The sequence below is a fragment of the Barbus barbus genome (assembly GCF_936440315.1).
Source record: "Barbus barbus genome assembly, chromosome: 27".
Classification (NCBI taxonomy): Eukaryota; Metazoa; Chordata; class Actinopteri; order Cypriniformes; family Cyprinidae; genus Barbus; species Barbus barbus.
The window spans coordinates 24,986,215-25,005,623 of record NC_136755.1 but is presented as its reverse complement, the minus strand read 5'-3'; the positions used below and the strand labels follow the sequence as shown (position 1 = coordinate 25,005,623).

General features: G+C 39.9%; 1 protein-coding gene across 2 annotated transcripts in view; it reads right to left on the bottom strand.

Annotated features, from left to right (window-relative positions):
- Positions 1 to 3,564: 3,564 nt before the first annotated feature.
- Positions 3,565 to 19,409, bottom strand: part of LOC306847675 (ETS domain-containing transcription factor ERF-like) — a 29,658-nt gene continuing 13,813 nt past the window's right edge. The window contains exons 2-5 of one of the 2 annotated variants that reach the window (XM_079381771.1): positions 13,369 to 13,588; positions 7,809 to 7,924; positions 6,799 to 7,706; positions 3,565 to 6,709 (exon numbers count right to left, since the gene is read on the bottom strand). In XM_079381771.1, the coding sequence (XP_079237897.1) occupies positions 6,152 to 6,709; positions 6,799 to 7,706; positions 7,809 to 7,924; positions 13,369 to 13,588 (1,802 nt within the window). In that variant the 3' untranslated portion in view covers positions 3,565 to 6,151. Of the gene's footprint in view, positions 6,710 to 6,798; positions 7,707 to 7,808; positions 7,925 to 13,368; positions 13,604 to 19,409 lie in introns of both variants that reach the window. The other variant, XM_079381770.1, reaches the window with a different exon arrangement.

Sequence of the window (19,409 nt, the reverse complement as noted above, 5' to 3'; positions counted from 1 at the left end):
ATCATAATTCAAACTCACACTATTAACTTTAAGGCATTCCTAAAACTTTGTTTAATTTAAAAAGTTTAAATGAAAATTCTGATTTAAACTTTAAATTGTTATTTTAAAAACCCTTTGGAGTAAACCCATGGCTTTCTGGGTTGGCCTATATATTGACATCAAGACTGAACTGCTCTGAAAGATAAGGAGCTTCATTTTTACTCGGGAAGATATGGACATTATCTTAAAGGTGAACTGTTAGCGGTGTCAAACTTAATCGCAAAAATAGTGATTATTGATGACTACGAGTGGCTGATTTATAGGGCAGGGCTTAGACTAAGCCAGGATAAGGCCATAGTTCAATTAGGACATTTAAGTCATTTTTATAAAGTAAAAAACATTACTGGTGTGCATCTTAAGACAAAACAAAGGCACTGATCTATTTTAAGATCAGTCAGTGCAAGTTTCTTTCAGTTGAAACAGTTTAATTTTAGACTTAGCCCTTGACTGTGAAACCGGGCGATAGGCCTTGCACATTAAACTAGAATAGGAGACAAGTGTTAAATCATCTAAAATGACACTTCTCCTTTAAGAGCCTCGAGAACCGCTTCTAAACAAAAGTGAACGATGGCGATATTTTAGCAGCAGAGGGCGCTGTTTTACCAATAATTACATGTGGATAAAATTCTCAAGTTTTACGTTTTCTTCTGCACGGTTGTGCAGTCTAACTGAGGAAATTATTTGAGTGTACATTTGATTCCAGGTTTCTCTCTAAAACGAAAGATCACAAATGCTGTCTGGTTTGTGGAGGAACGTTAGTTAGCTGTCTTGCTGTGGCACGAATTTCCAGTTCATTAGGAAAGCAAATCCTGATTTTGCATCTGGCTTCACCTCAAACAGGATCTGGAATAACAGCCCTTGCTCTTTTGTGTTTGAAACTGAAACTACAGAAGCATAACTGGAGTACACAGATAACATGAAGACCTTAAATGTGTGTGTGTGTGTGTGTGTGTGTGTGTGTGTGTGTACAGGCCTGGATTCATGTTTAGCAGCTTCAAGAATTACTGTCCCAACCAGTCCAAAAAAATACCATAGTATTACGACAAATAAAACACATTATATCAGTTTAGTGAATTTGATTGCTGGTGTTTGAGTTAGTTTTAGATTGAATTAGATCATTTCAGTATATTATTAGTTTAAAATGTTTAAGGGTCGAGGTGTAATGCAGAGTAGCCCAAAACTGTACTCAAGTAAAAGTAAAAGTAATAGTCTGAATAGTTACTTGAGTAAGAGTAAAAAAGTATCGGATAAAAAAACTACTCAAGTAGTTAGTTACTCGCTACTTTGGATCATATACTGAATATAGTCTATTTTTATTTAGATATATAGATATTTAGATACAATTTAGACACACACACACACACACACACATATATATATATATATATATACATATACATACACACTGCCGTTCAAAATATTTTTTTTTAATGTAATTTATTTCAGTGATGCAAATCTTAATTTTTATCAGCCTTTAAGCCAGTCTTTAGTGTGACATAATCCTTCAGAAATCATTCCAATATGTTGATTTATTATCAATGCTGTTCTTTTAACCTTCTATTCATAAAAAAAATAAAAATCCTTAACAAAATGTCACGTTCCAAAAAAAAACTGCAAAACCCTGTTGAAAAAAACAGCATATGCTGGTATAGGTATGTTTTGAAGCATGGGATGCTGGTTTAAACTGGTCCTAAAATGGTCTGACCAGCTTAAGACCAGCACATGACCAGCTAAGGACCAGCATAAACCAGCAAAAGACCAGCATAAACCAGCATCACAGCTTCAAAACATGCCAAACTAGCATATGCTGTTTTTTTCAACAACACTGATAATAAATCAATATATTAGAATGATTGCTGAAGGATCATATGACTCTGAAAACTGGAGTAAGCTGATAAAGATTCAGATTTGCATCACTGAATTAAATTATATTTTAAAGTATATTAATTAATTATTAATTATGTATTGTGTATGTATATAACCTCTGACATGGAGAAGAGAGAAATCTGCTCACATGACCGCTACAGAACATCTGCACATAACGAAATAAATGCATATGACGGATCTTCTTCCGTCTGTTCCGCAAAATGTAAACAAATGTAGCTTTTATTTCTGCAAGCGTAAATATTGTGAAAATATCAACATTAATTGTGTCTAAGCAAAGGCATTCCTCCTGGAACTAACACGGGTTTGGCGGGTGTTCATTTCATACTCTGTGACAGCTTATTTAATGAATTAATTCTAGATTGTATTTAATGTATAAGGTACATTTATAACTAACTGGTAATGTCATAGTGGCATCGTGTAGTCAGTGCAATCGAATCTATTCCTGTGGAACCGACAGCACACGCGGTGTTCATCTAATAAAGATCTTCATAGCTAGCAAACCACAGCCTTTGCAGATTTGCTTTCAACTGACTGTAGATCCAAAGCCACGTCTTCATCGCTCTTGATGTTCTTAAACTTTCTGTTATCTGAGAGAGAACCGCTTCAGACGACACTGAACGAATCATTCACAAACTGATTCACGAACCGATTCACTGGTTTGCCAACAGGTTTGTTCGAGTCTTCGAACAGAATTGACTCAAAAGAATGAATCATTCGCGAATGGGCATCGTTCATTGCCCAGAGAAAAGTAGACGGCGCGTTTGGAATAAACTGAAGCATTTTTAACTTTATTATTGGCAGCGGCTATTTGCACTAAGTGCAAATAGCATATTTTTTTAGTGACAGATGCTATTTACACTAAGTGCAAATAGCGATGGATTCTATTTACACTATGTTAAAATAGCAAGATTTTCTGCTATTTATACTACTTATTGCAAATAGTGGCAATTATCTGCACCTCAGTATTGTAGTATATTATAAAACAGTACGCAATAATAACGATTTATTAAATGGATGCCACCTTATTGGGACAATAAAGCCCTCCCTACACCTACCTGATACTTTATTTTCAACTTTTTGATTATTTCCTTAATTTTTATTGAAAATAAATGCCTTTCTGATGCGATATGAGATTTGAAAAGGGAGAAAAAATTTTTTGGCAAAAGGTGGGCTCGAACTCGGGTCAAAAAGCATGCGCCTTACCATCTACACCACTGAAACTGATGTTGAACTAGCTTCTTTTTGTAATGTTGACTAACCTAATCACACGTTAGTGGGCGGAGTTAGTGTAAATAGACACTCTGTTTATTATTACGTATTGCATTAAGATAAAGTAACGAGAGGAGAGTCGCCCACAGTAACTAAGTAAAAGTACCGTTTTTTCACTAAAAATGTACTTGAGTAAGAGTAAAAGTACCCATTTTTAAATATACTCTAAAAGTATTAGTTACCCAAAAAATGTACTCAAGTAAATGTAACGAAGTATATGTAACTCGTTACTACCCACCTCTGCTGTAATAGACAGTATAGTTAAAATGTTGAAATATTAGTTTTTGAAGTGTATTTTAGTTGCATTTACCAGTACTTGGAAGATACCATCAACAGGGGAGATGAAAATGAAGGACAAGAACCCCAGATCCATTTTGACCTGTTTTAATGAACCCTCATTACAGTTTTAATTACAAGAGCAAAAGAAACCACATGAGAAACTAAAGTATGCACGGTTCCTTATAACGTCAAGTTTTGTCTCTCTTTACAAAGTATTACATAACCGTTGAGAGACCGATGGAAAGCTTTAAGAAGCAAAAGGAGACCTTGAACAAAGAAATAATGGTCTTTTTCTTACATCATCCCCTCAAAATGGAAAATATATATTTATATATGTACACAACCAAAAAAAACATTCAAATAAAAATGTTATAGCATAATGTCCCCCTCCCTCTTCACCTGGTTTTCTTAATTACAACTAAAAACCAGCAATAATACAAAGCCAGAGCACTTTTATATCATGGTATCAAAGAGGGTAGAGGAATACGCTTTATTAAAATGTTCATCTTGACAGGTTAAAACCCAGGTAAGGGGTACAAACGAAATACCAGCAATAATATCAACATTAAAAATGATAAATGGTAATATAAACAAAAAAAGTATAATAAAACAGCACTGTTTATATTGAATAGAGAGCAAGAGGAAAACAAAGGATTTTCTAACAAATAAGGCAGCTATCAGTTAAAATACAGATACTGAACCGGTGTAAGGCCGCCAAACAAACTCCAAAAAAAGTCAAAAGAGGGAAATAAATGAGTGTTAAGTGTGTCAGGTCCTATACTTCCTCCTCAGATGAGGGCTAAGAGGCTGAATGTTGTCAGTTCGGTGAAGTGAGGTCCCTTTCTCGAGGACGTCATTGACCACGAAGTCCCTGCATTTCGCTACAAATGGAGCTGGCCGTAGCCAAACGCTGAGCCAAATAAGATGCGTTACCTGTTCAATCTTGATCATTGTAGATAAATAACAGCCTCCTGCAACTAAAACACTGCAGAGAGACTGAGATGGAGAATGCAAATGCAACGGGTCGAGTTAAAACTATACGCAGACCTTATAAGGCCAAGGTGAGCTGTGTCCTTCAGGGTTCTCAATGATTGGTCAGTTATGTTTAACTTTGTCTATAACAACACTTTTCTTTCACAGTAAAGCATTGTAGGGCCCTGAAACTAAACATCCCGCTGACATAGATTTACCTTCTGAAATAGAATTTGTATCAAAACCAGCGTTTGTTCTTTTATCAAATATATACGACTATCGTGCAATAAAGTGAGAATATATGGACTCTAAATGCAAATCTTATTTAGGATAGTTTCTTTTAAGGTACAAAACTAAATAAGGCATAAAAGCAGTGTTTGAGGTCATGTTTCTAAGGCCTCTGCTGTATGTGAGTTGGTACGTGTCGATAAAGCAACCCATTGAAAAGCACTGGGCGGTCAGTCTTCCGTAAAAAGGCACAAATGTTTGTTCATTTGAAGGCTTTATATTCAAAGACAACCTGTTAGGTAGAGGAAAGGGGTGTGGGGTGGTATGCCTGAGATTTACAGCCAACAAACCATGAAGATTTGCGTTCAGCAGGGTGTACAGGATTGTTTAAGTGGTTTCAGGGATGATTACGAAGCTAAATATATCATAAAGGGCCCTCTGATACCTTGCCCCAATGTTCCTATTACATTCCCCTCAGGGTTAAAACTGCATTATAAAAAATAAATAAATATATTGGTGAAGGAATAATCATGTGAGATCTATAATTTGTCATCCAGCTGGTGGTCATGAAGACGGACTAACATATAAAACGAATCCCCCAATGTATATACATGTTAAGATACGTTAAGAGGTTGTTGAGTGGTCCCGTCAGCCGGCTGAGCTAGCTGAACAGCTAGGAAAGTTGGTGTCCGGAGCCGGCAGTGAAGGCTGATAGCACGCTAGCGTTAATGGCTCTGAAGGCAGTGACATGAAGGGCCTGGTTTGAGAGTGAAAGGCAAGCTGGTTCTGCAAAAAGTCTGTGACTTGAATCTTGGTATGCAAAAAAATGAAAGAGTGTCTGTAATCGCAAAGTCTGAGAACTATGATCGAGTTTGAGGTTGGGCCAGCATCCTTCCTGCATTTTTTACTTCATCCAAGAGTGTCTGTTTAAATAAGACGATGCCCACTTTCCTGTGACCATGTGACTAAATTTCATGAGCATGAATGACAAGGCAAAAAAAAAAAAAAGATCACTATCTTTACTCATATTTTACAGGGGTGCATCAACATCCAACATCAACAGTTTAGGCACTTCTGTAATCTCTTGATTTAGAAAAAACCTTATTGGGTTGATCCCTAAATCCTAACGGAGATCTTCTTGGGGGAAAAAAAGTGTCCAAGAATACTAGTGGGATGATGTTAGCCTAACACAGCAAACAAAAAGGAATGGGTTCGATAAGCAAGGGGCTCTGGCTAAACTTGAGAAAGGGGCCTTGTTACTTAAAATGCATTAAAAAGATGTCAGCATTAATCATTTTTAGTGTTGCAACATTATGAAGTGAGTGAACCTGCATGTACAGAAGTTTAAAAGATGGTTTGGGCATCCGAACATGCTGAATGGATGGTCTTCACGTAACTTCTGAGAGCAACAGTTGCCTTCAGCCCTTAAGGAGAACAGCTCTGTGTTGGTAAGTTTATGTGTCTGACCATGTCTTCTTCAGCAAACGTTGTTTTCTAAAGACAGCTGTGCTGTTGCTCGCTGCAGCTCAGAGCTCACCCTCCTCTGGCCCGTCCCCAGGGGTGCAGCCAAAGTCTCAGGACTCTTCCGCTCTCCATTTTCCTCCCCCAGTTTAGGCTCCACCTCCTGGGGAAGTTCCTCCCTCTCTGCCCTGCTCTTCTTGTCCTCAGCATCTTCGGTTTCCGCCTCCATTCGCTGGTCCTCACTCCAGCGGCGTTTAAAACGCAGCTTCAGAGGGATGCAGCGTGTACCCCCGGGGCTAATGGGAGCACCCTGGCCCAGGTTTAGCTCTCGGGGTTCTGCTTTAAGACCTAAAAGATTTACCCCAAGCCCTGAGGTAGGGGCAGCTGGGGTCTTGAAGACGTCTTCCTCGAGATCATCATCATCAGTCATGCGATCGTGGTTGGGTGGAGGGGCGAGGCCACCATTTGTGTGGGGAGGGGAAAAGACATCACAATCGTCCTCTTCATGCTCCTCCTCGCTGATGTCGGTGACCTCGACTTCTTCTTCCGACTCCATGTCTGAGATGGGCTCAACCTACAGAAGAAAGTAAAATGAGTGTTACAGAAAACCATTTTCATTCTCAAAGGAGCTACAGTGCGGATTTTTTTTAAAGGTGAACATACCTTGATCTTTGGTGGACCAGCTGGGGTTGAGTTGTTGGTCATCATTCCGGATGAAGCAGAGTTTGAGGCTGCACCAGGCTCCCCGCTGTAAGAGAAGGAAGCAGCTCTTGCTCCAGTTGGGTTTGGCCCTTCTCTCTGTTTGCGACCCAGTGGTGGTGGCTGTAACTTAAACTTGAACGGAGATAGATGAGGCTCCTCAGCCTGATGGTGCAGAGGGTGACTTGACAGGTGTGGACCTACACCCGCTGGCACTCCCAGTCCCTTGTCTGGGCGCTGGGGCTGGGGGATGACGATGTTGGGATAGTGCAAGAACGCACGGGGACTCAGATGATAATTGTAGACACTCTGAGTGTGAGCCTGCAGGTAACGCTTCATGTCTTCTGGATTGAACGAGAAGTGGGAGCCCAGCATGGGTGACAGGGATGGAGAAGGTGTGTAGGCCATGTGAGATGTAGGGGTCATGGAGAGAGCTGGAGAAGGAGCCAGCAAGCCTCCAGGGCCTGGGAGAGGGGACACTGGGAATGGAGACAAGGGTTCAGGGTGGACCCTGTGTGGGGGCGCATGGTGCCCACTCCTGGGGAGCCCAGTTGGGTTGGGCGGTGCACCGTAGACACGGAACAAGGAATCGTGGGACAAGCGTGGATGAAGCAGGTTTCTGAAGGCACGGTCGGCCGGGCGATCGTCACCGGGAGCTATGCCAGTTTCCTCAAGCTCCGAGTTGGTGGAGGTGCCATCGCTGCAGTCGGAGACGGAGCCACGAGCTATGCGTCGAGGCACAGCACTGAAGACACCAGGACTGCGCAGTTCCTCGCTAGGAGAGAGGACGTCCGATGGCGTGGATGGAGGGAAGCGGAAATGAGTGCTTACACCTGATGGGACAGGCGGTGCACTTTGTGGAACACCAGAACCTATGAGAAAGGTTTAGAAATGTTAATAATTGTTTTACTTTGCACATCAAACTAAATGAGTGGGTTTCAGAAAGATTGAGATCAAGAAGCAGGGGTCTTCACCTGCAGAGCCCATGTCAATGAACGGATAGTTGACCAGCACCAGCTTGTTGAAGTTGAACTTGTAGGTGAATCTTTTCCCTTTGGTCTTGTGCAAGATCCTTTTGTTGTAGTAGTATCTGCAGAGACAGTGTTGGCATGGTTACACACTTGCCAAAGCCATTATTAGGCGTCACAGTTTGTTGAAGGCAGCCCATTTGTATGTATTTGACATTCTTGTACTTGTTAAACTTTGCAAAGGCAATGACCAGTGTAGAGGTGAAAGTTACAACGGAAGAACGGAATTTGCACATTTAATCAAAAACAGAGTGACTGGTTTCCGAACACGTCAACATATAGTTCTCTTGCAATAAATGATAGATCAAAAATGAAAATTCTTGGCTGAGACTGAAAACTTGGGACAAAACCCCCAATCTGTTCATTTTAAATGAGCTTCTCAATACCTATAAAAAAATATATTAATAATCTAAATGTTATTCAAAATTCTATTAAAATATTTGAAGTCAATTTTCTTCTCTCTCTAATTGGACTGGCCTTAATGTAACAAAAAAAAAAAAACAATTAAACATCGTTCAAACAGAAAATTACATTAAATCCAACTGACTTAGTTCAGATCACATGCACACTGTTTCTTAAGCTTAAATTTTCTTAATTTTAAACAGATCTGTTAAAAATCTTGTGTAGCCAAAATTCTATGATCATATACAGCACCTGTCAGGAAGCAAAATGTCAGACCAGCTTTTCCAAAGAGAGAAAAACCAAACCTTTTTACGTAATTACTGTATCGTTAAGGAGCACTGAAAATTATTATTTATATATATATATATATATATAAAACACACGTTAAATTCTTCCATACATGAAAGGATTCAGCCAACTAGATTCAGATATGTGCAGAGCAGATACGTGACTTTATGGCTATTTGAAGCTTCAGATGTTAAGATGATTTATGGGTTCAATGTGTTTAATTAAGATGTCACTGAGGGCGTGGAGATACATGTGTGAGAAGACATGATTGTGATATACAATGATGTGTGAATAAGGGCACTGCGAAGTTCACAGGCACATACTCAACCAACAAAGAAAAGGGCACATACACAACATGCACAACACTTTGAAGTGCATTTGAACTTGCTTCAAAAGAGCACAAGAACTCTTAAGCGTGTCTGTATTTGCACACGCATGTTATGCAGACATTCACAAACATGCAGTAAATATGCTGTTGAGTGAAACAGCTGATCCAAATGACCGTTTGTTTACTTTCACTAAACTTAACACGGATGACATCCATTATGAAAGCAGTGGTCTGGTTATATGATGGTCTACAAGCAGTATCAGGTAAATACAACGAGTGTGTACATGTTGTTTTGCATTGTCTGTTGGCCTGCAGTCTGTTCATTTTCAACAGCTCAACAATGAGATGCCTGTGCAGTCTGGAGTCTGTCTGAATATTGTTTGAATTTTAGGGAACACGTGCAATAAATAAAAAGGTTTTCCATTCCAATTCTGACATCCAAAAGGCACAAAAATAATTATTTTCTCTTATTCCATGGATTTTACACATTTCCCTCCACTTGTTAAGAGTGTTCTTCTGCCACCACTAGGGTTGGATATCGTTTGAATTTTATCAATTCCGATTCTTTTAGAATGACTGCATGATTCTGGATAAATTGAATTTGTTTTTTTTTCCCCAATGGAAGTTGTGATTCTCTCATGATTCTGAAGAAAAAATCATTCATCACATGTAATTTATGAATGAATGATTCAATGACTCACTCAAGATGTACTTGGTTCATTACTGGATGAATCAGTGTTGTTGAACAAATCTCTTGTATGATTCAAAGGCTGTGTCCAAATTCAGGGTCTGCATCCTTCGGAGTACTCATTTGAAGGATGTTACGTCACAGCGCCGCGACGAAGGCTGTCCAAATTCGTAGGATCCTTCAAATGCGGCCCACAAATACGTCCTCCTTTTCCCCGAATTGGAAGGATGGGTGTGGTGGATCCTTTCCCGTCCTACCTATCCCATAATTCTTTTCGGCAGAGCGTAATGGCGGACGAAGCGAGCGGTAGCGGAGTGGGAGAGGAGTTTCTCTGACAAAACAAGCTAAAGTTTATGCTTCGGCTCAATGAATTTGTAGGAGAAATTAGTAGAATACTTAAAAACAAATACAAATAGGCTATAATGGCTTACCTGGATGTGACTGTCTTGTAGTCTGATATAAAAAACTCTCCGACAACGAGCAAAGAAAGTATTTAATTTATTTAATTGCTTTATTTCTTCCAAAAGAATTAAAATGAGGAGAATAACTCTTTGTTTGTCCATTTTCCCGCTTCTTGCTTGGCGCTGTCACGGTTGCTAGGCGACAGGATATGAGCAACGGGTAAGGGAGGGAACTGAAAGAAGGGTAGGCTGTCCAAATTCACAAACACCGACTTCCGGGTTTTGCGGACGTCGGAGGATCCCTCCTCCTTCAACCGGGTAGGAAGGATCCTAAGGAGGATGCAGACCCTGAATTTGGACACAGCCAAAGACTAACAGCCCCTTTTCGCCACCTACTGGCGTAACAATGTAATCGATAAATCTTACTTTGAAGTATCAAATTACATTCAAAAGGTGATTTACTTTATTTTAATTGCTATACGTACACATCAGAGTTTATATCCGAGCTATAAACTTTTATCCCAGTACTTCTGTGATTTGAATGTTTGTAACAGAAATAATGATGTGGTTTAACTATGTGGTTGAAAAGACTGAAGCGGTTTCATTCATGACAGATGACAGCTGTTCTCTTCAGGTCAGCGGCAGGTGTGATCGTACGCTGCATGGACGAACCAAGTGATCACAAAATTGATCGCACACGTCAAAGGTTGAGGAATGAAACAGACGAATCATTGTGATTTAGGAATAGAGTTTTATCTATGTAAATAGATAAAAAACGCAGAGGAATCGATAGGCGGAATCCAAATGTTAATTTGACAACAAGTATCCAATTCTGGAATCGGAATCGATTTTCGATTCCCAACCCTATGTGCGTGCAGCTGTAAATTATGTAACTGTGACGTCTACTCCAAACTGATCTATTCAAATCTCTTTTAAAATGCAATCATATACTTACAGAGTCTGATGGTATTATCATGTTTCATTTTGTTTTAATAATAATCATTCAGTACTAAGCTCTACCTTAAAGTTGCAAGTTTATTCTGGTTGGTTGCTAGGTTGTTGCTTACTGGCCAGAGTCAAGAATTTGCAAAACAATGCAGATAAAACACCAAAATGTAGTACTTAAGGTTAGCCATGTGTGACCCTGGAGCAGTCTTAAATTGCTGGGGAATATTTAGCAATAGCCAAAAATACACTGCATGGGTCAAAATAATTTAATTTTCTTTTATGCCAAAAATCATTAGGACATTAAGTAAAGATCACATTCCATGAAGCTATTTTGTAAATTTCCTACTGTACATACATCAAAACTTAATTTTTGATTAGTAATATGCATTGCTAAGAACTTAATTTGGACAATTTTAAAGGCGATTTTCTCAATATTTAGATTTTTTTGCACCCTCAGATTCCAGATTTTCAAATAGTTGTATCTCGGCCAAATAACGTCCTATCCTAACAAACCATACAACAATGGAAAGCTTATTTATTCAGCTTTCAGATGGTATATAAATCGCAATTTCTAAAAATTGACCCTTATGACTGGTTTTGTGGTCCAGGGTCACATTTGAACAAACCGTTAAACTTAAGTAACAGTGATGTTTGCCTGAATGAAATTACAATGCATGAAAGATTTGTCGAAATTAAGAAACACCAAGCAATCAAATTTTGGAGAAAGCTGCAAAGATTTTGTCAGAGGATTCTGTGTGGGCCTAGAAATGAGCGCAAGTACAGAACCCCGAACTTCACAATTACGCGAATGAAGAAACCCAGCTTCAACAGAGCACAAAAAAGTCAATTTGAGGTCACAGTAGAATGTGTGTGTGTGTGTGTGTGTGTGTGCGCGCTTTTTGGAGTTAACTTAGGAGGACATGTTTTGTCTCCTCCACATGTGTTGAACAGAGGAGAGCGCTCTCTTTTCTCAGAAGTGAGACACTGAGGAACTTTCTGCTTTACATCTAAACTGTACACAGCTTTCTGTTGCCTTTCTTCTTACCCCTCCCTTCCTCTTCCATTCATATGTCCATATTTCTCTTTGAGAAATGAAGAGAGTTCTCGGAAGTGGAGGACGTGCACTAGTCCTGTAAGTGATGGCTGATGAGCGCTAAGTGGGCTTGATTATTCTGGGATAGTGAAGGCAGGTTCAGCAGGTTTGAGTGGGCATCCGCAGGTTGCTATGGTGACCGGTCCAAAGCGTTGAATAACACGAAGAGACAGACAAAACTGGACAGATTGCGACTGACAGATGAGGACGGAAAAAGGCAAAGGCGGAAGAATGGTATACGGGGAGGAACGAGAACACAGAAAGACAAGCAACGCAGGTGTCGTTGATGAACACAAAGTCAGTTAATACAAGAACAAGAGCACATCAAATCAAAGAAACAGTGCTCTAGACTGAGCAAAGATAAAACTGGCAGCAATATTTACCTACTTTACCTTGAGCTGGAAGCACAAAATTCAGATTTTGTACAAAACTCATTCCCTTTATATCACAGTCTTGCAATTCCAAACTTTTTGTGAAACAAAATGGACTAAAGTGAGTGAGATGTATTGCTCTTCATGGGAAGCAACTCAGCTAACGGTTACTAAAATGAACCACAAGAGAGACTTGACATCAACATCAATAATCTGATGCTGTCAAGTTGCTAATCTATGATGCTATTTTACGTTAGCATAAATATGCATCATCAGTCTGGTTGTTAGCATTTTGCTCTGCTAACATTCTACTTTTATGCTAGCATATCAAGTTGACACTAAGCACAATTGAATGATTACACAATTGAATATGCAGTGTATATCTAATATCTATTGCTATAGAGTGTGTTGGCACATTGTTAAGCTAGCATGTTATCTTAAGTTATTTTGCCAAAAGTGATGAGGCCCATTCACACCAAGGACGAGAACTATAATGCTAACTATATAACTGAAGTTTTAGTAATCATTCTAATTCTATGACAATAGCAGCATTCACATTACTTCTATAACGAAACAGAAACGTTGGAAGCACTTTCAAAATGTTTTTGCACGAGCATTTAAGGTGGAAGACATCATAACAGCACACTTATAATACACAAACTGTTATTGTCCATTGGTGTGACTGTTAATATAGTTAGCGTGGAATAGGTCTACACTCTAAATAAACTAAAATAATGTGTAACATGGAATATATGTATAATCCACATTTCTTGACACCATTTTTGATCAAATATTAACTGAGCTTGTTCTGGAAATGTCTTATCAAAGATCTTGGCCAAAATAAGATCATTTTGTCACATCTAGGACCAGTCACTGCATCAGTAGAGTGCTTATCAATGTTGTCTGGGTTTCATCAGCAAAGATACAGTGGGTGAAAATGACATATTACGATTTAATAAGGATTTAATAAGCAGATTTAGTCTTCACCTGAGCGCTCGGCTGAGCTTGTCATAATTCATCTGGGGCTTGCACTTGCGGGCACCCCACAGTCGGGCCACCTCGTCCGGGTCTTTGATGACGAATTCGCCATAATCCCCCTGCCAGGCGATGACATCATGGTACTCCTCCTTCCGCAACAGCTCCAGGATGAAGTGCCAGAGCTGGATCTGTCTGGAACCAGGACTCGACTCCGGCTTGTAGGCCCAGTCTGGGAAGGCAAACCCTAGAGGTCAGACACAAAACACTTGAGTCTTGCCACTTCGATGCAATCTAGCCAGCGTTTGGCGAGAGTAAAGTGAGGGCACGTTTCACCACGTCTGCTGTTTATTAAAGGACATTGAGCCAAGGGAACGATGCGTTTCCAAGGCTGTAGGCCTTTATGTAGACTCACTCTCTAGACTTTGGTCTGGTAAAAGTTTTTGCGATTTCTATTTATCTCTCAATCACCTCCAAGTCTGAATAAGTTGTAAAAAATTCCTTAGCGTCTAGTTAACGAGCGCTTTGATCCAGAAACCTTGAGACAGTAGTCAAAATAACACTCATATATTCACACAGAGACGGTACACAGTCTCTACTTTTAGACTCAATGCTTGCAGAAAAAGAAGCAGGAGGCTGCTGGAGGCGAGACAAAAACACAGCCGTGACTTTAACGGTCCTCTGTCTCATTACAGGAACTGTTTGTACTTTGAGACGTTAACGCGGACAGATGGTTACACATCATGCTAAGTGACAGACCTATTACGAATCCATGCACAACGCTGAATCAACGTGACATTGTGAGATGGCGGAAGAGCTCTTTGAAAGGAGCACGAGAAACACCTGAGAACGTTAGCCTTTGGTGCATTTGGACAGGTACGAAAAAGCAACAACCCCAACGAGGTGAAGTATTTCTGCCAGCTCTAAATAAGACACAATGTGCTATTAGGAACGAAAAAACTAAATCAGAGCAAAAAAACAATGAACCGAGATTTTATCTTTCAGGCGCGCTATGTCAGGTGGGAACGACCGAAAATAACAGCATAATTCCCACACTCGCACACAAAAGAGAAAGAGAGGGTCTTGGCGCACAACGTGTTGTTGTGCTCACTGGAATGCCCCTTTCAGACTGTTTAGAGCTTGGCTGCTAATAAAGCCTATCGCCGTGTTAGGTAGCAAACGCAGAACAGCTCAGCAATGCCTCCACCGCCAACCGCACACATGTGCTGCGGGGACCCACGCTGCGCAGGGGGGCGGTAGGATGACTTGGACACCGTGGGCTGGTACTAACTGTCCGTGGCAACTGCTGAACAGTCGGCAATATGGCTTGACTCATGATTGAGATGTTTGGTTGAGAGATCTGGCAGATCGGAGATGTAAAACTCACTTGACCCACTGAAAAGCAGCAGATCAGTTCCATTTCTTGAGGTAAACAACACAATGAGCAACAAGTCAGTGAATATCCTGAATTTAAGTTACAAAAACATTAAGGACAAAAATTTGGTTCATGTATAAAGTAATGACAACTTGCAGTTCAGTGAGTGAGTCAGATGTTGATTCAGTAAGCACTTGGCAAGTTCATTCAGTGCAGGATACGTCAGGTTGATTCAGACCAGCTCATAAGAGTTGTTTACTCATCAATCAGACAATGCTTCCGATTCCAGCAAATAAGAGACATTCGATCATGAATGGACTACACAGTTTTTGATTCACTAAAAAGATCCAGCTCATAAGAGTCATTTGCTATTGAATCAACTCAACAGAAAGATGCATTTTTGCCATTATTCACTCAAATCACTCAAATCAGACTGCAAACTAGTATTTGCAACTGGTTATTCTAAAATAAAAAAAATGCACCCCACCAAATGGGCCTGTAATTTCGGCACCTTTTTTAAAGAGATTTATAGGAACGTAACTTCAAAAAGTCTTCTCATCATTAATCACCATTCATGGCAACTGTACCAAGATATGTCACATTAAACGGCTCCTATATGATTAGTTGTGTGTTTGTGGGACCAGACCTCCACCGAGCGAGTGGGCACACAGAAACACAAAGCATCCCACAGCGTGTACACGTCAGCGCTGACTCACAGCGTATGCGTGAGTGTATTTGTCATTCAGCTTTCACAAAAAGTGCGCCTTTTCCCTCCACTCTCTACCTTTTCTCTCTCTTGTGCGTTGGGTCCCTGGCTCCCACACCATCTCCTAGCAACAAGACACTTTAGTGCTATAAAATACACGTATAGCAGAGAGAGAAAAAAAAAATGAATGCAATTAATGAAATCAAAACGCACAAGCTAAAATACATTTTGTAAAAGTACATTTGATTCTAATAAACAAAGAGAGATTAAAGGGACCGTTTCCCCAAATATGAAAAATCATTCACGTCGTATCAAAACCTGTATGACTTTTTCTTCTTTGAAACACACAAAAAATGAAGAAATATCTGTTTTTGTCCATACAAGAGTCAATGGGCTCCAGAGTTGTTTTGGACCCCAATGACTTTCACTGTCAAAAACACGGACAAATGGACAAAAACATTCTTAAAAATAACTTCTTGTGTGTTTTGCAAAAGAAAGACAGTCATAGAGGTTTGAAATGGCAAGAATGAATTTTACATAATTATATACATTATAATTTTAATATATGAAGTAAAATTACAGACTTTTTTTTATGGGTGAACTTTCCCTTAAAGTATCCAAGTCCGTTTATTGCTACGGTATTGATAGGTGGTTGCTTCAAAATAAGTTTTACTTACATTTTATCAAAAATATTTGAAAAGTACTCAATAAGCCGCACATTTCGACTGTAGTGGAATGAGTTCTGTGCCAAATTTTAATACAAACGCTCAGGGTTTGTTCTCTAACTGGTAACAGTGATTTTTGCTCAAAAAGAATGAATAAGAAAGCCACAATTGGCAATATGGTGACGATCAGCCGGTAGACATCCCTTAATAAGAAGAAGGGACATAAAATAAACCCCAAACTCCGGGGAAGGCCGAGGAATGACTTTACAAGAAACCGCTCTGAGGTACTTTAAAAAAACAAAAAAAAAACAAAGTGTGCCATAATACACTTTTTTTTCACATAAGACCACAACAAGCCCACAAGACAACTTAGCACGTGCACACAAACACGCTCAATCAAAGCGCAATAACAGCTAAAACAGGCACGTCCCCTGGTGTCTGTGGATTCTGTAGGGACTGCTGTTTCTCTGACGGTTACTGTCACTAATGGGTAACGAGTCAGGAGACCGCCAGACGAAACCCTCACTTGACAGGGCCCTGTACACACGCTTACAAAAACAATATGACATAAGCCTCACATGATAGCACCTGTACAAACTGTACCGGCACGAACAAACAAACCGGCTGACGAACATCTGACCGAACATTACATGCAAGTTGGAGGAAATTGGACACTAATATCTGCCTTGGCATCGCTCTTTTGCCATTTCTGTGTGTAAAGTCTCTAAAAACAGCACCTATTGCCGTAGTCTCTGTTTGCGATTAGTGTTCAGCTGCAACAGCTCTTTTTTATGGCGAGGCCATGACGCAAGTACGAAAAAGAAAACAAAAACGCCGTCTCTGGTCTGTATTTAAAGGCTCAGAAATGTTTAGGGCCCCTGGGCTCATTCGTTCTGTTTCTCTCCATCTCTCCCCCACTTCCCTCCCTTCCTCCTATTCTTTGTGGGCTCTATATTTAGGCAGAGGAAAAGGTCGTTCTCATCTACTAATGATGGTGGCGACAGGGAAAAAAAAGGGTATGAGTGTGTGCCAACGTGAATGTGTGCATGATGAGTAATACAAAAGAACCACGAGCCACTCTGGTAAATGTTCCACTTACAATCGACAATGTCACTCTGCCTTGAAAAATACTGACGATCGATTGATATGGGGCACGTTGGCGTCGGTCCGCGTACGTTCAGCAGTTGGTTGCACTGATCCGAGCTGCGTGGAATGAGTCAGTGTTGTTTTGCATTAATTAGAACGCCCCCAATGAAAAATACAACAAAACCCTGCAACTGCATGTTTATGTGTTTCACATTCTCTCGGGGCGATACGGATCTCCCCTTATTATTTGCGTTAAGACAACTAATCTGGGTGATACCTGGAGGCTTTGTTTAGAGACACATAATCAGTCATATAAGATATAACAATGACATAACGACTGAGCAGTCAATATAGCATGGAGATATGAGAAATATTTATGACATATTCAATATTATTTTGTTACCAGTACAAAATTAATCATTACCAAGAAAGTTGTGATAATTAACACTTCTACCATCAGTTTTGTGCCTGCTGCTGGTCACAAATTACATGAAAGTGTCAAGACTGTGCCATTTATAATAGCAACTCTGATTTAAACCTCAAGAATAAAAAATGCCAATGTTGTTTGAAGAGTTGATTCATTTCCACAAATCAGTTCTTTTGAACTGTCTGTTTAAATTAATCACTGATTCAGCAATTTGTTTGCATCATTAAGCAAAAATATAATTAACAAAAAACCTATTAAGGGAACAATTATAAGACTTTCACTGATTTATCACTTATATATAATGATTTAACAAAGACTTTTCAACAAAGGCTGTTTAGTCAAACTTATCAAGGTTCTTTTGATTGAAAAAAACCCAACAACTTTTAAGCCATTAAAAAATAAAAATAAAACTTAAGATACCCTGCCACGAGTCAGCACCGATAGCCTTGTAATGGTGCGTTCACACCGGACGCGACTTGCGTGAATAAATCGCGCTATTCGCGCGTAGTTGGACGCGTGAACATTTTGGGTTTACTCGCTTCATTCGCGCATGAAATTCGCTTCATTCGCGCGTGAAATTCACTGCACAACAGACGCGAATTCGCGTCATGGGCGGGGCTTCTGCCAGGGGGCACAATGACTGCCAGAGAGAGCATATGTATAGAATTTGGCAAATAAAATCAGCCCTTTATGTGCTATGGAAACACTGGACGCGTGTATTTCAGCCGAGAATGTAGTTGTTTAAAACTCAAATCTGCGGTTTATTCATAAAAACAGCCCCTATTTGAAAATGTGCTTCGCCGATTTCGGAGCCGTGAGCTCCAGGTGATCACCGGGCGCTCGTGCTCATGTATCCCGAAGAGAGGAGCATAACCTCGGCTAGTCCTTCTGACATTTGCCGCTGGCTCTGATGTCTCTGTAGTGGATAAACATAAGATATAATTTGTTTTGGGTAAATCTAACAGGTAATCTTTGGTCTATAGTACAGCTCCGGATACAGCTACGATGATTTAGTCCTCTATTGTTGTTTTGATTTCTGCCTCGCTCGTAATCACGTCACTACTAGAGCAAAGTCCTGATTGGTTAGCGCGGCGCGAATATCCGCCAAAGTTCAGATTTTTGAACTTGCGCGATTCGCGCATTCCGCGCGGTCAAACACTCGAAACGCTCAATTCGCGCCGCCTCATTCGCGCCGCAGGATGTCTATTCGCGTCTTTGCATTGACTTAACATGTAAATCACTCGCGCTTAACGCTTCATTCGCGTCTGGTGTGAACGCACCATTAGCAGCGCGCCAACATATATCGCTGTTGCACAACGGACGTCCCGAGTTCAAATCCTGGCTTAAGGACCTTTCCTGATCCCCCCCTCCCCTCTCTCCCACTTCGCTTCCTGTCACTTCTACATTGTTCTATACTAATAAAAAGGACAAAAAAAAGCTTAAAATAAATATTTTTTAAAAAGTGCCAGTAATACTAAGAACATTAGCAAAAATAAATAAATAAAATTATTTAAATATTATACAGTTTTTAGCTGTATTAAAGGGACGATAACTATAACAATAACTATAATTTTTACTTAATAATCACTCTAAATCTATGATACTAGGCAAGTCCACATTAATGCTGCAGAAGAACCAAATTATAGTATAAATAATCACTTCCAGAACAAATTGTTCCTACTGAAGAATGATACAAATACTGACAGCTAGGGGTGGGAGAAAAAAAAAATCGATTCCCCTAACTATCGCAATTCTTTTTAAAATGATTTAAAAATTGATTGGTTTACCTCAGAA